General features: G+C 35.0%; 1 protein-coding gene across 1 annotated transcript; it reads right to left on the reverse strand.

The window, feature by feature from the left end:
• Positions 1 to 17,847: 17,847 nt before the first annotated feature.
• Positions 17,848 to 18,777, reverse strand: LOC139040552 (olfactory receptor 4A47). Its single transcript, XM_070487310.1, has one exon. The coding sequence runs from the start codon at positions 18,775 to 18,777 to the stop codon at positions 17,848 to 17,850; it is 930 nt and encodes a 309-aa protein (XP_070343411.1).
• Positions 18,778 to 20,780: the final 2,003 nt, after the last annotated feature.

Genomic DNA, 20,780 nt, shown 5'->3' on the forward strand with positions numbered 1-20,780 from the left:
TTAAAAATGGTTAAAATTGTAAATATTGTTAAATATTTGTAGCAATTTAAAAACTAAATTTGAAAACTAAAGTGACTTCATTAGTAGCTCATAATGTGAACTTAAATTATGGCACAATAGCTCCAAGTGTATGCAAAGATCATTTGGTGCAAATACACCTGATTACTTTGTTTAAAAGCTAGATAAATCAGTCCAACAACAAAACTACTAAATTAAAATCTGTGTTGCTGTGTCCTGAGAATCTGCATTTTACAAGACTCTTAACTAATTTTGATAGTATCTTAAAGTTTGACAACCAGTTGGGCAAAACATAAATCTAAATCAATAATTTTCTAATGATAAATAATTTTCGGCCTGGACTGTTCCTCAGAGTGCCTATAGGTCAACATGAACATACTTTTGACAAATAGTGTTCAGTTTGCCCTCAACCACAGAAATTATCTTCTTTTTTCTTCTCTATTTAAAGGATAAAGTCATTTTATATTGTTGTGATTATTTCTCAAAGTCATTTTTTTACTCTAGAAATTACTTATACCTTTTTACCTCTAAATTTCTGAGTGTGTAGATTTAAGTTTGACAAGGAAGTTATCATAGTATAAAACACAGCCATTGCTTTATCAATGAAGAAGGCAGTGATTGGGTGCAAATATATTGATACTCAGGTCACAAAATCTAGGATGACCACAATGATGTGAGAAACACCCGTGGAGAGGACAATGCATCTCCCTTCCAAGCTACGTGTCCTCGGGGAGCTCAAGATGACCACACAGGAGATCATCAAGAGGAAAAAAATTAATAGGCAGATGAAATTAATGATGGACGCAACAAAGAGACCAAGGGTATGTGTGTCCATGCAGAGACTTCAACAAAAGATTTAAATCACACATGAATGGTCTATGACATTAGAGCCACAGATGAGCAGTCAGACTGTGAAGAGGATCTGAATGGTTGCAAGGTGATTCAGCATGGGGGTTTTGACTGTACTCATGCCACTCAAAAACAGAAGACACATCCCTGTAACTCATGATGATTTCCTAGTACAGGGGTTTGCAGATGGACACATAGTTGTCATTGGCAACCACCAGGAGAAGAATGATCTCAGCAGCACCAAAAGATGCTGAGCAAAGACTTGAGTCATGCGCTTCCTGAAAGAGATGATTTTCCTTACAGCAAACGTGTCAGTTAACATTTTAGAGCTCATGGATAAAGAACAGTAGGTATCTCTAAGGGATAAGTAACACAGGCAGGAGGTGGAAGCACTACCCAAGAGTATAAAAGATAACTTGTTAAATGAAAAGATCTGTACTGTTCTTGGATAACAGTTGTCAATGCTCTAAAGATGTAACTCTTTCTAAATTTATCTTCTTAAATGGAATCTTATTGAAAATAATAAGTGCATTTTGTTTTGTGACTGAACTATCTGAAACTTATTTTAACTTAATTGTAAACTTATTTTAATTTTAAACATATTTATCTTATTTAAATTTAACCATATTATTTTATTTTAAACAATTTTGAAACATACATATGCAAGAATAGGCATAATTCTGGAAAGAATAGCAATGAGGGACTGCTAGTCTTATCACATATCAAAATGTTATATATGAATTCATTGTTTCATTGTTTCAATTAGTACATGAATAAGGAGATCAACAAAATGAATAGAGTCCTGAGTTGGATCCAAATACATAAGGGATTTTAAAATAGAATAGGCAAGATTTCAAGTCAATGGCAAAGTTAATTGTGGAACTAGAAAAAAATGACTAAAATTTAGAAAACAAAATTCAATCCTTACTTAACTCTTATATTAAAATAAATTCCATATGAAACAAAAGTTTTAATATAAGATAGTACAAAAATTCTTTAAAAATTAAATTCTAAAAATAGATGAGGAGTATTTAGGTAAGAGTGAAGTGGGGAAAGTCTTTTTAAGCAAGATAGGGAAACCAAAAATTAAATAAATAAATACAAAATGTAAAGAAAAAATGTTTACATATAAAAGCTTTTGATATAGTATAAAAAAGTTAAAAACATAACACAACTAGAAAAATAATAATTACATATATGATAGTAAAGGGATCATTACGAATAAAAATCAGTATAGATGAGCCAGCCCTCATAGCCAGGTTCACTTCCCGTTTGTGGAACCATACCACCTGTCTGTCAGTTGCCACACTGTGGCAGTGGTTCACAGAGAAGAACTAGAAAGACTTAAAACTAGCATATATAACCACGTACTGAGGCTTTGGGGAGGAAGGAAAAAAAAGGGGAAGATTGGCAAGAGATGTTAGTTTAGGGTTAATCTTTCCCTGAAAAAAAAAATAGCAATACGGAAAAGATCAACAATGGAATGAAATAGATAAAAGACATTAATAGATCATTTAGAGAAAAGGAAACACAAATCATATGAAACATGTGAAAGATGCTCAAACTCAATTATATCAACAAGATTTTGATGAAAGTATAAAAAAATAACTTTAATCAGATTGTCATATGCCATAAATATTTATCAGGAACTGGCTGTTAAGAACGTGGACAAAAATATCATCACAGATGGTGAGCAGGAATGCAGCTGTCAGTACAACCTCAATGATGGCAGTTTGGCAATAACTATGAATAGTAACATTTTATATACATGTGCTATCTGACTATTGATTCAAATATGTATATAACATTTTCACTTCTAGGAACTCATACTTGCACATATTCAAAAACGTATATTTATTGCAAAATCATTTATCATAGAAAAAGATAAGGACCAACATGAAGAGGAATGGATACATTAATTTTAGTACATATTTATAAGGCAGGATGATACAGTATGAGGAAAACTAAGAGTTAGACCTATATGGACTGCTATGGAAATATCTTCAAGATGGTGCATAGTAAAAGCATACATTTACATACACAGGAAATATATAAATATGTTTAAATACATTTGCATTTGCGAAGATTATTACCTGATGAAACTTAAGAAATGGTTTAAGTGACTGCCTCTGGGGAAAAGAACTGTAGACTATAGAGATAAATAAGAAGTTTTTCTATACTTTATCCCATTTTGTATGGTTTTTACTTTTACCATTTGTTATCTATTACACTGCAATTTTTCTTTAAAAAGTAGTGTTACAATAAAAATTTGATGTGTAGTGTCACTGTATTTCTTAGAGAAGAAAATCTATACAGCATAAAATATTTTAAATACTGTAAAAGACTAACTTAAATGACAAGAATCTAAATAAAAATACTACTAAGTCTCAGAAAAAAGTAAAAAAAGATTAATGCATAAACTGATTAAAATTACTATAACTACATAAAAAGTTCCTCACTGACTCATTACATATTAGTGACTCCTTGCTATACAGGCATTACATCTTTCTAGGTGAAGTGATTTACAAGACAGTATAGACCTTGCGTTCTAGCAGGGAGAAAAATTTTTATTATTAAAATCACTTAGTTCACGTTTTAATGATAATTACGATAAATTATTTGAAGAAAGAAAAGTCAGCATCAGGTTTAAGAAGACTTCTGCCATCCAAGGAAATGGACGCTAATGTCAAAAGACTCTCTTCATTGTGGATTGATGTGCTTATTTACTAAAAGATATGACATTTCTTCTCCTGAGCTTTTTCATAGCATTTGTCATCTCTGAATTTCTCAGAATACAAATTAACGGGTTCAGCATGGGAGTTTTGACTGTATAAAACACACTCAATGATTTTTCAATGGGGAAGGTCTTAGCAGGTCTCACATACATGAAAATACAAAGAAGAAAGAAGAAGACAACCACAGTGATGTGGGAACCACAGGTCTGGAGGGCTTTCTGACTACCTTCCTGGGTAGGGTTCTTTAGAGAGTGAAAGATGACACCATAAGAGATGAGTAAGAGCAAAAGCACAACAGTGCAGATCAGTCCTCCACTGGCCACCACTAAGAGGCCATGACATAGGTGTCAGTAGAGATCAGTTTCCATAAGGGTACATGTCACAGATAAAGTGATCAATGACATTGGAGCTACAGAATGGGAGCCCATAAGTAGTTACTGAGTGCAGAAAACCCCCATCACAGGACACTATGGGTAACACAACACACACCCATTGCCTCCTGATAACCAAGTAATGCAAAGGCTTACAGACGGCCACATAATGGTCATAGGCCATCACGAACAGAAGATCCCTGATCCACCAGAAAAGTGCTTTGTAAAGAGCTAAGTCATAGAAGATTGGAAGGATATGGCATTTTCCCCAAAGAACAAGTTTGAAATAAGTTTGGGAGAAAGGGCTGAGGAATAAATGACATCCATAAACGATAAGCTAGTAAGCAAAAAGTACATTGGTTCCCAGTGTCTTACTGGGAATTACAGTCACAACAATGAGCATGTTGTCCACCACGGTCAATGTATAGAAGAGCAAGAACATAACAAAAAAGACTTTCTGCTCCTTTGGATTCTGTGTGAGGCCCAAGAACACAAAGTAAATCATACTGTTCCTTGCTTCCATCTAGTCTTTACAGATGCTGACTTCAGATATTAGAAGCAGTTTACCTATAAAACAAGGAAAAGTATCTTAAACATATTATAAGCTTAATCTTTATTTATTTATTCATTCAATCAAAAATGCCTATGGGGCATCTGTGTCAAAATAGAGAGTGGGATTATCAAGTGGATTAAAATATGATTCCCTACTCAGTGATTTAATATATAATCATAGGATCGGACAATAAAAGATCAATGTAATAAGTATCATATATTCCTGTGCTGTGGAATATTTAAATCAAACTAAGAACTGAGAATTTATCTCAAAGGAAGCAATACTTCAGCTGAGCATTAAAGGTGACATGAAAGAACAAGAGAGGATCAGAAAGGAATTCCATAAAAAGATGCAGCATGGATGAAGTCACAAAACTGTGACTCACTTTAGAGAATTTACATATTGAGAGTCCGTAGAACAAATTATGAATGGAAGGCTATAAACCAAAGGTCACTGCATTAGTTGGTAGGGCTGCCACTTTAGAACAATGATCACCTTTCCTCTAGTTTCCAATAGCTTGTTTCTTATTTTCATTTGAGACCCCACCAGAAGCACCTTCACATTATATTTCTTGCAACATTTGTTTATGATGATACACGTATCTTCTATGATGATAGAGGCCTTTTATCTTCCTACAGTGCTTCTCATTCCTTTCTGAGCTCTCATCAGAATCATCGTTCGATAGCCATATTTCTACCAACAGTCTCTTCAAGGTAGTCTAGGCTTTTTCTAACAGTCAGCCCTAAACTCTTCCAGCATCTACCTCACCCAATCCCAAAGCCATGTCCACATTTTATGACATTTATTACAGCACTCACCCCACCTCTCAGTATCAAAAGCTGTATTAGTTTGCTAGAGTTGCCATAAGTATTTAGCACAAACTGGGTGGCTTAAAGAACAGAAATTTGTCATATCACAGTTCTGAAATTAAAAATCTAGATGCTCACCGTGTTGATTCTTTCTGAAGACTGTGAGGGAAGGAGCTGCTTCAAATCTCTTTCCTTGGCCTGTAGGTGACTGTATTTATGCTCACATTGTGTTCTCACTCTAAGCATGTCAGCATCTTTTAATAAGAACACAAGTCACTTTGGATTAGTGTTCCCCTAATGATCTTATTTTAATGTGATTACTTCTGTAAACAACCTACCCCCAAATAAGATCACATTCTGACATACTGAAGGTTACAACTTCAACATATGAATTTTGGGAGGATAAAATGGAACCATAATTGTGTCACCTGATGTAGCATATGACCCATAACAGTCACTATTCCAGATATTCTACCAACTAACTGAAGTCTCCTTCTTAGTGTCTTTACTTGCATCTTCCTCTTTTTCCTGAACTACAAATGCTAAAGCACTCTAAAATTATGTGCCTTCTGCCCCCTCTCTCCCCTAATTTCAACTACCTAATTGACATCTCTATTTGAAATCAATTCAGTGTTTTTTAAAACTAAATATTCAATTTTCCACAAATATTCAATCTTTCCTCTTAGGTATTCCCTATATAGTTAAATGGCACCACTTTACATGTTATTGTTCAGACCAAATATCTGACAGTGTCCTTCACTCTTTTATTCCTCTTACATTACTTAATGATACTTTTTGTTGACTCCCCATTTTAAGTATACTGCAAAATTGATCATTACCATTACACTCATTACCTCTCTGGTCTACTGCAGTAGCCTCCTGCAAGGTTTCTTTGCTTTAATTTTGGCCTCGAATAATCTTTTTTCCTGAAGCAGCCCAAATGATCTTATCACTACCCTGATCAAATCCCTACAGTGGATTCCTATCACATACTCAATAAAATCCAATCTCTCTACCACGGTCTCCAAGACCCCAGATGACTTGGAAGGAGACTGCTTCCCCAAATTTCCATCTTACGATTCTCTATGTTCATTCTGCTCAAGACTTTACACTCTTCCTCAAATATCCAAAATGCATGTCTATCTCCTTAGTCCCATCTACTTTTCATAGATCTAATTTCAGATATCAGAAACAGTTTACCTCTAAAATAATGGGAAATATCATATAAAGGTACACTGTAAATTTAATCTTTACATATTTATTCAATCGACAAATGTTTATAGAATACTTGCACCCTGTCCTGCCTTTCAGATAAGGTAGACTCCAAGCATCACAGTGTCCACTTACTCATTGAGAATCAAGGTCTAAGTCAGGGGTCATATCATCAGAAGACAGAAATGGTGGTGGTGACTGAGGAATCACCATTTCACCATCAGTCTCCTACTTTTCCAGTAAGTATACCTCTTGAAATTATAAGATGCTTCTGACCTCATTTTAAATTTAAATCTATTCATGACAAGTATAAAAATCCTGAGCAGTAACTTTCTAAATTTGTTCTACTTTTTTCTCAATGATACTGAGCTTCTCTTCAGGAAGTTTCCATTTGGCTAGTTGACTATTACATTTGATTATAAATTTCTCTCTCTTGCTAAAGAAACTTAATTTAAATGCCCTGAAAACCAAAGAGTCTTATTGTGCTGGGTTTTTAAAATAAACCATATGATTGACATTCATGCAAAAACAGTTTTATTTTACTCAAAGTGTGTATATCATGCATGTTTCAGAATATATATGCATATGCATACATATATATCATTCTAATTATTTTATCATATTTAACCTTTAGAGTAACATGTATTGTTATCCCAATTTTATAGGTGAAAAACTGTCAGAATATAGAGTTAATTTTTCCAAAGTTAAATATTTTTAAATGACCAAATTTGAATTGGAATTTACATTGACCAACCTCAAAGTCCCTATTTAGCCAGGAAGCTTTTTAACTTTTCAATTCTTATAAACTCCAGTGATATAATTTCCTACACAATAAAGAAATTCACAAGACTGCAAAGCCAGGTTTCCACCATGAACTATTAAAGTCCTACATTTTGAAACTTGTTCACAATTCGAAGGAGGACTCAACTTCACTCACATGGAGCTGGAAATTGCTTTCCATTCACTCTTATTACAGAGGTCAAAGGCTGCATTATTCCTTGAAAATATATTTGATATCCTGTGGGTTTGTCCATCCATTTTCCTCATGGAGTCTTCTAAATACTTCAGAAAATTCTAACTTGCATTCTAGTTCTATTTCAAAGGAATTCCATGGTGAAAATAGAAAAATAAAAATGTTCTATGTTAGGATAATTTAACTAATATGCAAATAAATTGCATGTCTACACAAAAAGGATAGCAAGTAGCCATTTTTACCAAGAAAAAAATTTTAAGTAACTTCTTTTCTAGTGACATCAGTAAAGAATAACTACCACTCAGATGTTCAGTCCATCTCACTCTAGTCGGTTCATATGGCTAAAGAATTGGACTCGAGATTTGGAGAGGGCATTCGTGCACCTTTTTATCTCATGCTGTAAGCCTAATAAAGCATCACCTGAGGTAACTGTAGCAGTTCTTCAGAGGGTAACATTTTCTGCTAAATAGGGGAAAATATCACTGAAGATTTTATACCTTCTAACTATGTTAACCATAGAGTCCTGCATTTGGAAGGTGTGAAGACTGACTGTTGCTTAAGTAAACCACTGGGATTTTCTAGAAAATTTTAAAAGAGCAACTGTATTAAAAAAACAAAACAAAACAAAACAAGGGCCAGACCATGGCCCAGTGGTTAAGTTTGTGGGCTCCACTTCAGCAGGCTGGGGTTTGCCAATTTGGTTCCTGGGTATGGACGTAGTACCACTCATCAAGCCATGCTGAGGAGGTGTCCCACATACAGAAAATAGAAGAACCTACAACTAGGGTATACACTATGTACTGGGGGGCTTTGGGAGAAAAATTAAAATCAGAGGGAGATTGGCAATAGATGATTGGCAATAGATGTTAGCTCAAGGCCAATCTTCAAAAAAGAGCTTCCAAAAAATTTTTTTGAAAATAAACAGTGAAGGAACTGCATTAGTTCTCAAATATGAAAAAAAAGACCTGTTAGACCCATCACATAATTAGGGTAAGGAAGATGTAACAAGGAGAAAAAATAGCCTCAGAATCGTTATGGAACTATTGCTAGTCAAGAATAAAATATTGGTTCAGTCATTTTGTTCCAATGAAGATAAATTTGTCCCTTGTTTCCCCACCTTGTTGTAGCAAGATTTTCTTTCCTATTATCTAATACTCAATTTTTTCTGCCTATAAACGTGGGATTGTGTATATCAAAATTTACTCTCCAATTTAGGTGTAACAACTTTAGAGTAATTATAACCTGTGATCATTGTTAATAAGACACAAAACAGGGTACTTGGTAATAAAAAAGGAGAAGATACCATGTTGGATAATGCAATCAGAGAAGACTCTTTAAAAGGTGATACTTAAGCTGAATTCCAAATGATGAGAAGTCATTACTGTGGGAAGCACTGTTGTATGCACTAAGATCCAACATTGAAAAGAGCTTGGCAAGTTCAAGAAAATGAAATATCATTGTTTTTAAAGGGGAATAGGAAATGGACAGGATAGTACAAACTGAGGTTGAAGAGATGGACAGGAACCAAATCCTGCTGGGCAGTACAGATTTGGTAAGGAATTTGGTTTGCATTTACAGTCAATTTCTCTCTGTGTCTTTACATGGTGCAATGGCAGAATCTCTTTTAAAATGAGTTAGAGGGACTTCCAGTTTCTGGCCCAGCATATCAGGAGCTTTGAAGTCACAGCTTCATCCTAAGAATTAGAAAGCTGAATGAAGTGAAAAATCAACAAAGCTTACATCTGTCAGGGGTGTGAGGTCACAAGACAAACCACTGGCCCCCAAAATGGAGAGTGACATTCAGGTAGCTACAGAGAATCACAAATTACCCAAAAGCAGAAACCACAGCAGTAATCAATGCTGAGGTAGGAAATCTGAACTGTAATTGATGAACTGCTGGAGGCTCAAAATAGACAAGGCAGAAAGATAAAAACTCCAAGTCAACTAAGTCATCAGGGGCCCTGACGTTTTGTAAGTTTTACCTCCAGATAATCTACCAGGTTATCACAGTGAATATTGGGGAAAATACCATCCATCAGGAAGAGAAGGGAACCATTTAAAAATACACCAGAGCATTCTGTTGTTAACAAAGCCTGCCATCAGGAGAAACTATTTTACCAGAGCCTACCAAGCTGGAGTCTTTTCAGAAGGCTCTGGGGGAAAGGAAATGCACAACTCCAGCCCCCACCAGCCATCCTATCCCACCTAAGATGGGGAGGACTGAGAAGCACAGGTGAAGTTCACACTCCAGAATTCTATGAGACATTTAAGGTATTGTCCACAATCTTTTCTAGAAAATAGCAACACAGTGAATACTCCTTAACTCATTCTATGTGGTCAGCATTACCCTAATACTAAAATCAGGCAACACATCACAAGAAAAGAAAACTATGGAGCAATATCTCTAATGACATAGGTGCAAAAAACCTCTACAAAGTATTAGCAATAGAATCCAACAATGTATAAAAAGAATTACACATCTCAACCAACCATAATGAAATATCATGTCACATCTACTAGGAATGCTATATGAACAAAACAACAGATAACGAGTGTTGCCAAGGATGTAGAAAAATTGGAAGCCTTGAACACTGTTGATGAGAATGTAAATTGGCGCAGTCACTATGGAAAACAGTATGTAGGTTCCTAAAAAAATAGAAGTGGCCATATGATCCAGTAATCCCACTTCTGGGTATATATCCAGAGGAATTGAAATCAAGATTTTGAAGATATATCTGCATTCCCATATTCATTGTGGCATTATTCACAATAGCCAAGAAATGGAAGCAACCTAAATGTCAATCAACAAATGAATGGATAAAGAAAATGACATATATACATCTTATGAAATACTATTTATTCAGCCTTTAAAAGAAGGAAATCCTGACATTTGCAACAACATTGATAATCCTTGAGAGAAGTATGCTAAGTGAAATAAGCCAGACACAAAAAAATACTACATGATACCACTTATATGATGAATCTGAAATAGTCAAACTCATAGAAGCAGAGAGTGGAATGTTGATTCCCAGCAGCTGGCCAGGAAGATGGGGAAATTAGGAGGTTTTATCCAAAGGGTGCAAAGTTTTGGTTATCCAAGACTGATCAGCCCCAGAAACCTACTTTATAGTACATTGTCTACAGTTAGCAATATTGTTTTGTACACCTTGAAATTTTCTAAGGAAGTGGGTCTTACGTTAAGCATTCGTATCACAAAAAATAATAACAATAAAGATGGCAGGAGGAAACTTTTGGAGGTGTTGGATAGGTTTATGGCATAGATTGTGGTGATGTTTTCATGGATGTGTACTTATCTCCAAATTCATCAAGTTGTAGACATTAAATATGTACAGCCTTTTGTTTGTCAATCATACCCCAATAAAGTGGTTTAAAAACACCTAAAAACTTAATTTAAAAAAATGGGCAAAACCTAAGCAGATGCCTCACAATGAAGTTATAAAGATAGCAAGCGAACACATTAAAACATGTTCAATGTCATATATAGTTATGAAAATGCAAATTAAAACAACAGGGAGATACTACTGCATGCTTATTAGAATGACCAAAATCCAAAACACTGACAACATTAACTGCTGGTGAGGATGTGAGCAATAAGGACCCTCATTCGCTTCTGGTGGGAATGGAAAATGGTATGGCCACTTTGAAAGACAGTTTGGAAATTTCTTACAAAACCAGATACACTCCTATCATACAACCCAGCAATCACACTTATTGGGATTTACCCAAATGAACTGAAAAGTTATGTCCAAGCAAAACATTCACATTGATGTTTATAGCAGTTTTATGTATAATTGCTAAAACAAACAATCAATGTCTTCTTTAATAAGAGAATGGATAAACACCAGACAATGAAATGCTACTCAGCACTAAAAATAAATGAGCAGTCAAGCTATGAAAGATATGGAGGACACTTAAATGCATATTAGTAAGTAAAAGAAGTGAAACTGAGAGGCCAGATGCTGCATAATTCCAAAAATATGACATTTTGGGAGACAGTGAAAACATCAGGAGTTGGGAGGATGAGAGGGATGAATAGGCAGAGTACACAGGATTTCTAGGGCGGTGACATTATTCTGTATGCTACTACAACAGTGGATTCATGTTATTATTCATGCATCCAAGCTCTTAGAAGATACAACATCAAGAGTGAACCCTAGTGTAAACTATGGACTTTGGGCAATAATGATGTGTCAATGTAAGTTCACCAACTGTAACAAATGTATCATCGTGGTGTGTGATGTCAAGAGTAGGAAACGAGATATATGGGAACTCTCTAGACTTTCTGCTCAGTTTTGCTGTGAACTTAGAACTACTTTAAAAAATAAAGTTTTTAATGACAAGTGAGCAGGAAAAGGAAGTACACAACTGCATATGCATAAGCTAGATGACCCAGAAGCCTGTATTTGGAGCCCAGGGTCAGGCAGAAAGAAATATGAGGCAAGATGGAATGAGCTGGCTTGAAACTTTAAAGACAAACTCTGATCTGACCTATTTGACCATAGCTGTGCATTTCAAACAGGATTCCAAATATGTTGGAGAAAGGTGACCAGGGTTAAGCTTCTTACAATTGTCTAACATTGAAGAAGTTATTTTAAACACCGCTAAGCATCAAGGTTTGTTTGTTTGATTTTCAGTAAAAAGAAATGAATAATACCCACTCTAGAAGCTATAATGATTGAAAAACATAATGCATGGAAAATGCTTAACAAAATGCCTGAAACACAGTAGGGTACCGTCATTTTTTTTTAAGGTGAGACTCAGTAAAGTAAGACAACAATTTGTTTTTAACTAAGGAAAGCTTCCATCTAATGAACATCTCACAATTAAGGTAGAAGAGCTACTTGAGAAGTGCTACCAAATCATAGGCTAGACTACACTAGTTCCAGCAGGTTAAAGACTGTTCTAAGTCCTTTCTATTTCTACTTCAGGACTAACCACAATTACTACACAGCAGGTATTCAGTAAAAATAAGTGAGTGTATGAATACCTCTCTATGGTGTCAATAAATTTCCTGCTCTCCAGCTTCCTCAGTCCTTTAGTTCTGCTAGTCTTCATACGTGTAAGGTAGAAACAGGGGCACGCTTAATTTTTCTAGGAATAAACAATTATCTATGGGATAAATGAAATTCGTTTTATGAGATCATATCCCCAATGGTAGTGAACACCTGGAGTGTATGGCTGCCCCCTAAATCCCTTAAAAATGTCCTGCACCTGTTGTTAGTTCCCCAAGTATGAACCCACTTTGCCAACATAAAATCCAAAGAACTACATTTCCCTGTGCTCCTGCTGCTCGGGTGCAGATATGTGACTTGAGTTCTGCCAACCAGGAGCATCTGTGCAAACTTCAATTGGAAATAAGTTATCTGAGATTAAGTCGTTCTGAGAGCCAGAAGGGTTCTGAGGTCAGGGAAGTGGTGTCACCTTTGCAATTTAGCCAGCAGCAGCATGATCTTGGTGTCAGCAGGACAATACTTCCTTTAGAACCCCTGTATTGTCCAGGTGTGCTTCTGAAATGTATTAATTGTAGCTGAACCTAGAATCTGTGACCCAAGTCCTGCCAAAGAGTCTTTAAGCTATTTTATTGCATATCCTAAGTCTCTTCTACTTAAACTAGATAGACATTATTCTCTGTCTTCAGATAAGTAACTTGACATATGCCAAACAGACCTAAAATTCCCCATTTCAATTTATCACCAAGAAAGGAATGTCATCAATCTCAGAAGCATTCTAGTTAACAAATGTCCTTTTTTACAAAAGCAAATATTTTTAAGAAGGTTAGAAAGAGACAATAGTCATTCATTCCATAATTATTGATTAAGCGTTTATTTGAGGCCAAGCTTTCTTCTAAACTGGACATGTGATATTGAACAAACATACACCCTATACCACTTCTGAAAAAATACTTCCCTGTATTTTAAGTCTTTACATATTCTACTTGCTATGTTGGTCTCACTTTCATAATAAAATTTTACCCTCACACAAGTCTTGTCAAGGAAATCAGACCCACAATTGGAACATCATCAAGTCCTTAGAGGTACGGGGTCAATATAGATCAGAGAACAAGAGAGAGAAATTCAGAAATGCCAAGGAGATTGGAGACCATTCCAGGCACAGAAATTCCCACAAGGTCAGTCAGCTCTCATGTTCTCAGCAGGCACAGAGAAATCATGCATAATACTTTCTAAAGTTAAAAAAAAATTAGCTTAATATTCTAGGCCATGTAAGTAGTTCTACTACAATTTTAAAATTTCCAGTAATAAAAAGTGTTCATAATAACTAACATTTCCAAGCATTTGATTGTCTAAGACCTTATACAGATTGCATATTTGACCTTGAAAATATCTCCATCATTCCCCGATAACTGTAGCTTAAAGAGGTAATGTTTTGCCAAAGTTCACACTATAAAAGGCAAAGTTAAGATTTGAACTCAGGACTGTCTAACTCAAATGCTGTGCTCTCAAGCATTATAATGTATTAAATCTTTTCACTTGTTCCTCAAAAATGTACATAAAACATATGATACATAAAAATTTTCATAAAACAAAGCTCTCAATATGAATGACTAGTTTACAATACAATTACAATAACCATGAGTGTTAGTGCAAATAATATAGCAAAAATAGCTGGTAGATCTTTCCTTTTGGAGGAAGAAAAATAAAAACAGAATCAGATAAAATGTGCCAGAAGATTACAAAGTACAGAAAGAGAAATTGGAGAATACCCAAAATTCCTTTTTTCCAAGAATGCTTTATTTTTCTTTTGCCATTGCCTAGGTAACAAGGTTGCATTGTAAGAATTAAGATGTTTTGAGAATTTCATCATCCTCCCAGCTTCTGCTGTGAAGAATTCTTCCTAGAAAATGCCTTAATAAAATAACTCTATTGATAGGCTCAGGATGTGAATGTAATCTATAGGACTCTTGGTCAAACTGCCTGCAAGGATCACCTACTTCAAAAACATCAAGATAATTGTTTAAAAAGCTAAATCTATCAATCAGCAGCTTCACTAAATCAGAATCTCTAGAGCTTTGTCCTGGGAATCCATATTTTCACAAGATATCAAAGTGATTCTGACAGCAACGCAAAGTTTGACAAACAATTGGGTAACACAAAAATGTTAACGGGATATTTTTATATTGATGATTTCCTGTCAAGGCCTGTCCTCAGAGTGCCTATCCACAAAAATCAACATAATTTTGACAAATAGTGTTAATTTGGCCCAGAATGGTAGAAATTAGCTTTTTTTTTAACTCTTCATCATTTAAGGGATAAAGTTATTTTATGTTGTCATGTATATTTCTCTGTTAAAGTCACCTTGTGACTCTGAGATTCTTCACAGAATTTTCTACTTCTGCACTCCTGAGGTGTAGATTAAAGGATTTAACATGGGAGTTATCATAGTACAAAACACAGCCATAACTTGATGGAAAGTGTGGTCACTGGAGGAAGATACACAAACATGCAGGACACAAAGTGTAAAATAACCACAGTGGTGTGAGAGACACTGGTGGAGAGGGCTTTGCACCTACCATCCAAACTGTGACAATTCAAAGGGTATATGATGACCATATTGGAGACCAGTAGGAGGAGAAAGTTTAATGAGCAGATGAACCCTCTTTGGGCAGCAGTGAAGAGACCAAAGGTATGAGTTTCCAAGAAGATGAATTTCAGCAGTGTTCCTGTCACTCATGATCAATGACGTTGGGACTGCAAAAAGGCAGTCAGACTCTGAAAAGAATCCGAATTATTGAATGAATAGAGCCTCCATCCTAGGACACTCCAGTGAGATGGCCACAGCTATACAATCTGCTCATGATGGTCTGTGTTACAGAATGTCCCTAAGCTGTCAGAGGCCATCCCCATCAGCAGAATGACCTCAGCAGCATCAAAAGATGCTCAGCAAATACTTAAGTCATACACTTCCTGAAAGTGGCGGTTTTTCTTACAGCAAAAGTGTTAGCTAGCATTTTATGGGTCAGGGAAGAAGAAGAGTAGCCACCTATAAAGAATAAGTAACAGAAAGAAAAAATAAAGTACTACTAGGGAGCATAAAAAAGACGTAACTAAATGTAAACATTTACCCTCCTCATGGATAAGAACCCTCAAAATTCTAAAGATATACAATCTTGCTAAATTAATCTTCCTAAATCAAAACACATTGAAAATAACAACTTTTTTGTGACCTTTCTAGCTTATCATAAGTTTAATTCCATAACATAAGTATGCAGGAATGGACATAATTCTGAAAAAGGAGATTAATGAGGGAGTCCTAGGCTTATTGCATATCACAATGTATTATAGAAGAAATGCAATTATTTTTTGTATTAAATGGCACATGACAGCAGAGATCAATGGAAAATAATAGAGTCCTGAATTGCATCCAAATATATATAGGACTTTAGAAACAATGAAATTGGGATTTCTACTCAGTGGTGAAAATATAATTATGCAACTACAAAATAATTCACCGACAAAACAATAGAACTTAATCCTATTTAACTGATGATATCAAAATAAACATCAAATAGATCAAAAATTTCATATAAAATATAAAACCACAAAAATGCTAAGAAAATATTAACTTCTAAAAAATGTGGGGAAATATTATGGTTAGATTGAAGTGTTGAAAAATTTTTAAGGAAGATAAAAAAATCAAAAACCATTTATAAATCTGACTAGGTGAATATTAAAAAATTCTACCTAGCCAAGAAAAAAAATTATACATAGCATAAGAAAGTCAAAATCAAATCACGTACATGAAAGAGATTATTTCCTTAATATATAATTCCTCATAAAAATCAGTATGGAAAAGACCAACAATTGAAGAAAATAGTTTAAAAATCATTTATAAAGGGCCAGGCCAGTTAACGGAATAGTGAAGATCACGTGCTCTGCTTCAGCGGCCTGGGTTCTCTGGTTTGGATCCCAGGCACGGACATGGCACTGCTCATCAGGCCATGCTGTGACAGGCATCCCACATATAAAGTAGAAGAAGATGGGCATGGATGTTAATCGGGGCCAGTCTTCCTCAGCCAAAACAGAAGGATTGGCTGTAGATGTTAGCTCAGAGCTAATCTTCCTCAAAAAAAAAAAAAAAAATTTATAGACAATTCAAACAGAAAGAAATACATTAACTTTAAACATGTGAAAATATGCTTAAATCAATTACATTGAAAGAACTTCAATTAAAGTATACAAACTAATTATAATTCCTTTTATGAATGAGATTGTTGTATAGCATAAATGTTTACCAAGCGCTAGTTGTTGAGAATGTGGATGAGCAGATAATTTCAAAAACTGTGGGCAGAAGTGTACTTGGTACAACTTCATGGATGTCACTTTGGCAACAACTATGAATATCAACTTTTTAAATACATATACTCTAGACTGAAAAATTCTATTCCTAGTAACTAACATTTCTAGGAACATATATTCAAAACATATATTTATTGCAGAATTATATGTGAGAGAAAAGGATTAAAAACAATATGAAGAATACTGGATACATTAATTCTAGTATTATTATAAGAGAAAATTATATAGTATGAGAACAACTAAGAATGAGTTAGATCTAAATGAACTGGTATGGAAAGATAGTCAAGATGATGAGTAGTAAAGTTGTAAATGTTTACACATAGACATACAAAAAAATATCAAGCATGTATGTAAACACATTTGTATTTGCAAAGATTAATCCTTGAAGAATCTTAAGACAGGCTTTCATGACTACTCTGGGGAGGAACACTGGGAAACACTAATGGGGATGGAATAGAAATTTGTTTTTCACATATTATTTCATGTGGTTTATATTTTTATGTTATTATTGAACTTTCAATTTATTTATTTTAAAAAGCAGAAGTGTTACATGCTAAATATTTCATATATAATGAAATTAAACAAAGAGAACATTCTACATATCATTAAATGTTTCAGTTAGGAAAAAAGAACAAGAAAGGGTAATAAATAATCCAGCTAAAAAGTAAAACTAATTGCAGAAAAAATTAAATAAATGCATAAATTAATTAAATATTAGTTTAACTATAAAAATTTCATTCACTATATATTTCTTATTGACTTCTTGCTGTATATGCATTACAGGTTTCTAGGTGAAGTGATAAATAAGACATTATAGAGTGGCATTAAGCAAATAAACTGTCATTAATAATCTAATCATACAGAATTATTTATTATAATTATGATAAATGCTGTTAAAGGAAAGGATAGGTGGATAAGTTTTAAGAAGACTCTTGGGTTCCAAGGAGATGAGCCCTAAAGTCAAAGGACTCTCTTCATGGTGAATGTCAAACTTATTTACTATGAGCTAGGAAATTTCTTCTCCAGACCTTCTTCATAGCATTATTCATCTCAGAATTTCTCAGAGTGTAGATTAATGGGTTCAACATGGGGGTTATGACTGTATAAAACACACTCAATGATTTGTCAATGGGGAAGGTCTCTGCAGGTCTTGCATACATGAAAATACAGGGAACAAAGAAGAAGACAACCACAGTGATGTGGGAACCACAGGTCTGGAGGGCTTTCCGCCTCCCTTCCTGACTAAGATTCTTTAGAGAGCACAAGACGACACCATAAGAGATGAGTAAGAGCAGAAACACAATAGTGCAAATCAGTCCTCCATTGGCCACCACTAAGAGGCCAACGACACGGGTGTCAGTACAGACAAGTTTCAGTAAGGGGTACATGTCACAGATAAAGTGATCAATGACATTGGGCCCACAAAATGGGAGCCCGTAAATAGTGCTAAGTTGAATTACTGAGTGAAGAAAACCTCCAACCCAGGACACTACCAGTAATACGACACACACCCATTGCCTCATGATAACCAAATAATGCGAGGGCTTACAGATGGCCACATAGCGGTCATAGGCCATCACCAACAGAAGAAAGACCTCTGATCCACCAAAAAAGTGCTCTGTAAACAGCTGGGCCATACAAAATCTGAAGGATAGGGTATTTTCCCCAAAGAACAAGTCTGAAATCAATTTGGGGGAAATGACTGAAGAATAAATGGAATCCATAAATGATAGACTGGCAAGAAAGAAGTACATGGGTGAGCCCAGGGTCCTACTAAAAGTTACAGTCACCACAATAAGCATGTTGCCCACCATGGTCAAAATGTAGAAGAGCAAAAACATAACAAAAAGAACTTTCTGCTCCTTTGGATTCTGTGTGAGGCCCAAGAGGACAAAGTAAGTCACATTGTTCTCTGGTTCCATCTATTCTTTTTTAAGTGCTGATTTCAGATATTAGTTTACCTGTAAAACAAGAAAAAAATCTTTAAAAGTATTTTAAATTTAACCTTTTGTTTAATCTCCAATCAAAAAAATATCTATGGAGGGTGTGTTTGTGTCAAACAACCTGCCGTAAATATTGGTATTACCATATTGAATAGGATTGGTTCCCTACTCTCAGTGATTTCATGTATAACCAGGGGATCAGACAATTAAAGATCAAATTAGTAAATATCATTGTAAATATATTTGTGTTGTACTAAGGAACATCTAAATCAAGCTAGGATCTAGGAGTGCTTCCCAGAGGAAGCAGTACTTCCGCAGAGCTTTAAGGGAAAAGTGAGAGAACAAGAGAGAAGGGGAAGGGAATTCGTTAAACGATGAACTATGTGTAAAGTCACAAAAGTGTTAGACTGAGAACTCAAGATAATTTACATATTCAAAGTCAGTAGTGCGAATTATGAATGGAAGGCTATAGACCAAAGATCACTGTATTAGTTGCTAGAGCTTCCACTCTATAACAATAATTGCCCTTCCTCCAGTTTCCAAAGAGATATTCATTTCCGCTTGAGACTTCAGCTTTAATATTCAATTTCTAGCAACATTATGTTCATGATGATATATGTATTCTTTCAGAGGACAAATATTTTTTCTATAGCATTCCTATTTCCTTCCTGAGCCCTCACTAGAATCAACTTTCAATGCCCATATTTCTACCAACATTCTCACAAGGCATAGGTTTTTTCTACAACATCTACCCATTAATCAATCCCAAAGCCAGTTCCACATTTTTTGAAATATATTACAGCAGCACCTCCACTTCTCAGCACAAAATCTGTATTAGTTTGCTAGAGCTACCATAACAAAGAAGCATAAACTGGATGGCTTAAACAATAGAAACTTATCATCTCACCATTCTGGATGTTAGGAATTCAAATTCAAGGTGTTGACAGTGTTGATTCCTTCTAAAAATTGGAAGGGAAGGACCTGTTCCTTGGCTTGTTGATGACCATATTTATGTTCATATGGTATTCTCCCTGTAAGCATCCAGATTTCCTCTTTTGATAAAATTACTAGTCATGTTGGATTCATGCCCACCCTAACGATCTTATTTGTACTTTATTACCTCTGTAAAGACCCTATGCCCAAACAAGGTCACATTCTGAGGTACTGGGGGTTAGGATGTCAACATATGAATTTTGGGAGGATTCAATGGAATCATAATTGTGTCTTCTGACATAGCATATGACCCATAATAATCACTGCCCCAGATTTTCTACCAAATCCCTGAAATCTTCTTAGTGTCTTTACTCAGATCTTCCTGCCTTTCCTGAATTATAAATGCTAAAGCTTTCCAAAATTGTATGACTTCTGCCTCTATCTCTCTCCTAATTTTCAAAGCTGTATATGAAACTAACTGATATCTCCAATTAGATGTCAATTTAGCATTTGTAAAGCTAAATTTTTAATATACTATAATAAATCTATTCCTTCCTAGGTGTTTCCTATTTAATTAAATGGTACCACCTTCCATGTTATTGTTCAGAATTTAAATCTGATAGTATTCTGCACTCCCTTATTCACTCAATTTATTTATAAAAAAATTTAATAAGTCCTGCTGACTCTTTCTTTAAAATATGTTGCAAAATTGATAATTACCACAACACCCATTGCCTTCCTGGTCCGCTGTAGTAGCCTCTTGCAAGTTCTCTCTGCTTTTGTTCTGGCCTTCAATGGTTTATTCTCATGAAGCAGCCCAAATATTCTTCTTTATGTCTTATTTAAATCATATCACTTCCCTTTTCAAAACCCCTACAGTGCATTTCTCTCACATAATCAATAAAATCCAATCTCCTGGGATACTTGACCTACAGTTCCTTGGATTACTTGGAACCAGGCTACCTCCCCAAAGTCACATCTTATAATTCTCCATAATCATTCTGCTCAAGACTTCATAGTCTTCCCCAGCTATCCAAAGTGCTTTTCTG

The sequence above is a fragment of the Equus asinus genome, chromosome 17 (assembly GCF_041296235.1).
Source record: "Equus asinus isolate D_3611 breed Donkey chromosome 17, EquAss-T2T_v2, whole genome shotgun sequence".
In the NCBI taxonomy this organism is placed as follows: domain Eukaryota; kingdom Metazoa; phylum Chordata; class Mammalia; order Perissodactyla; family Equidae; genus Equus; species Equus asinus.

Coding starts and splice junctions, on each gene's coding strand:
- LOC139040552 (XM_070487310.1), bottom strand. CDS start 18,777: ATGGAACCAGAGAACAATGTGACTTACTTTGTCCTCTTGGGCCTCACA.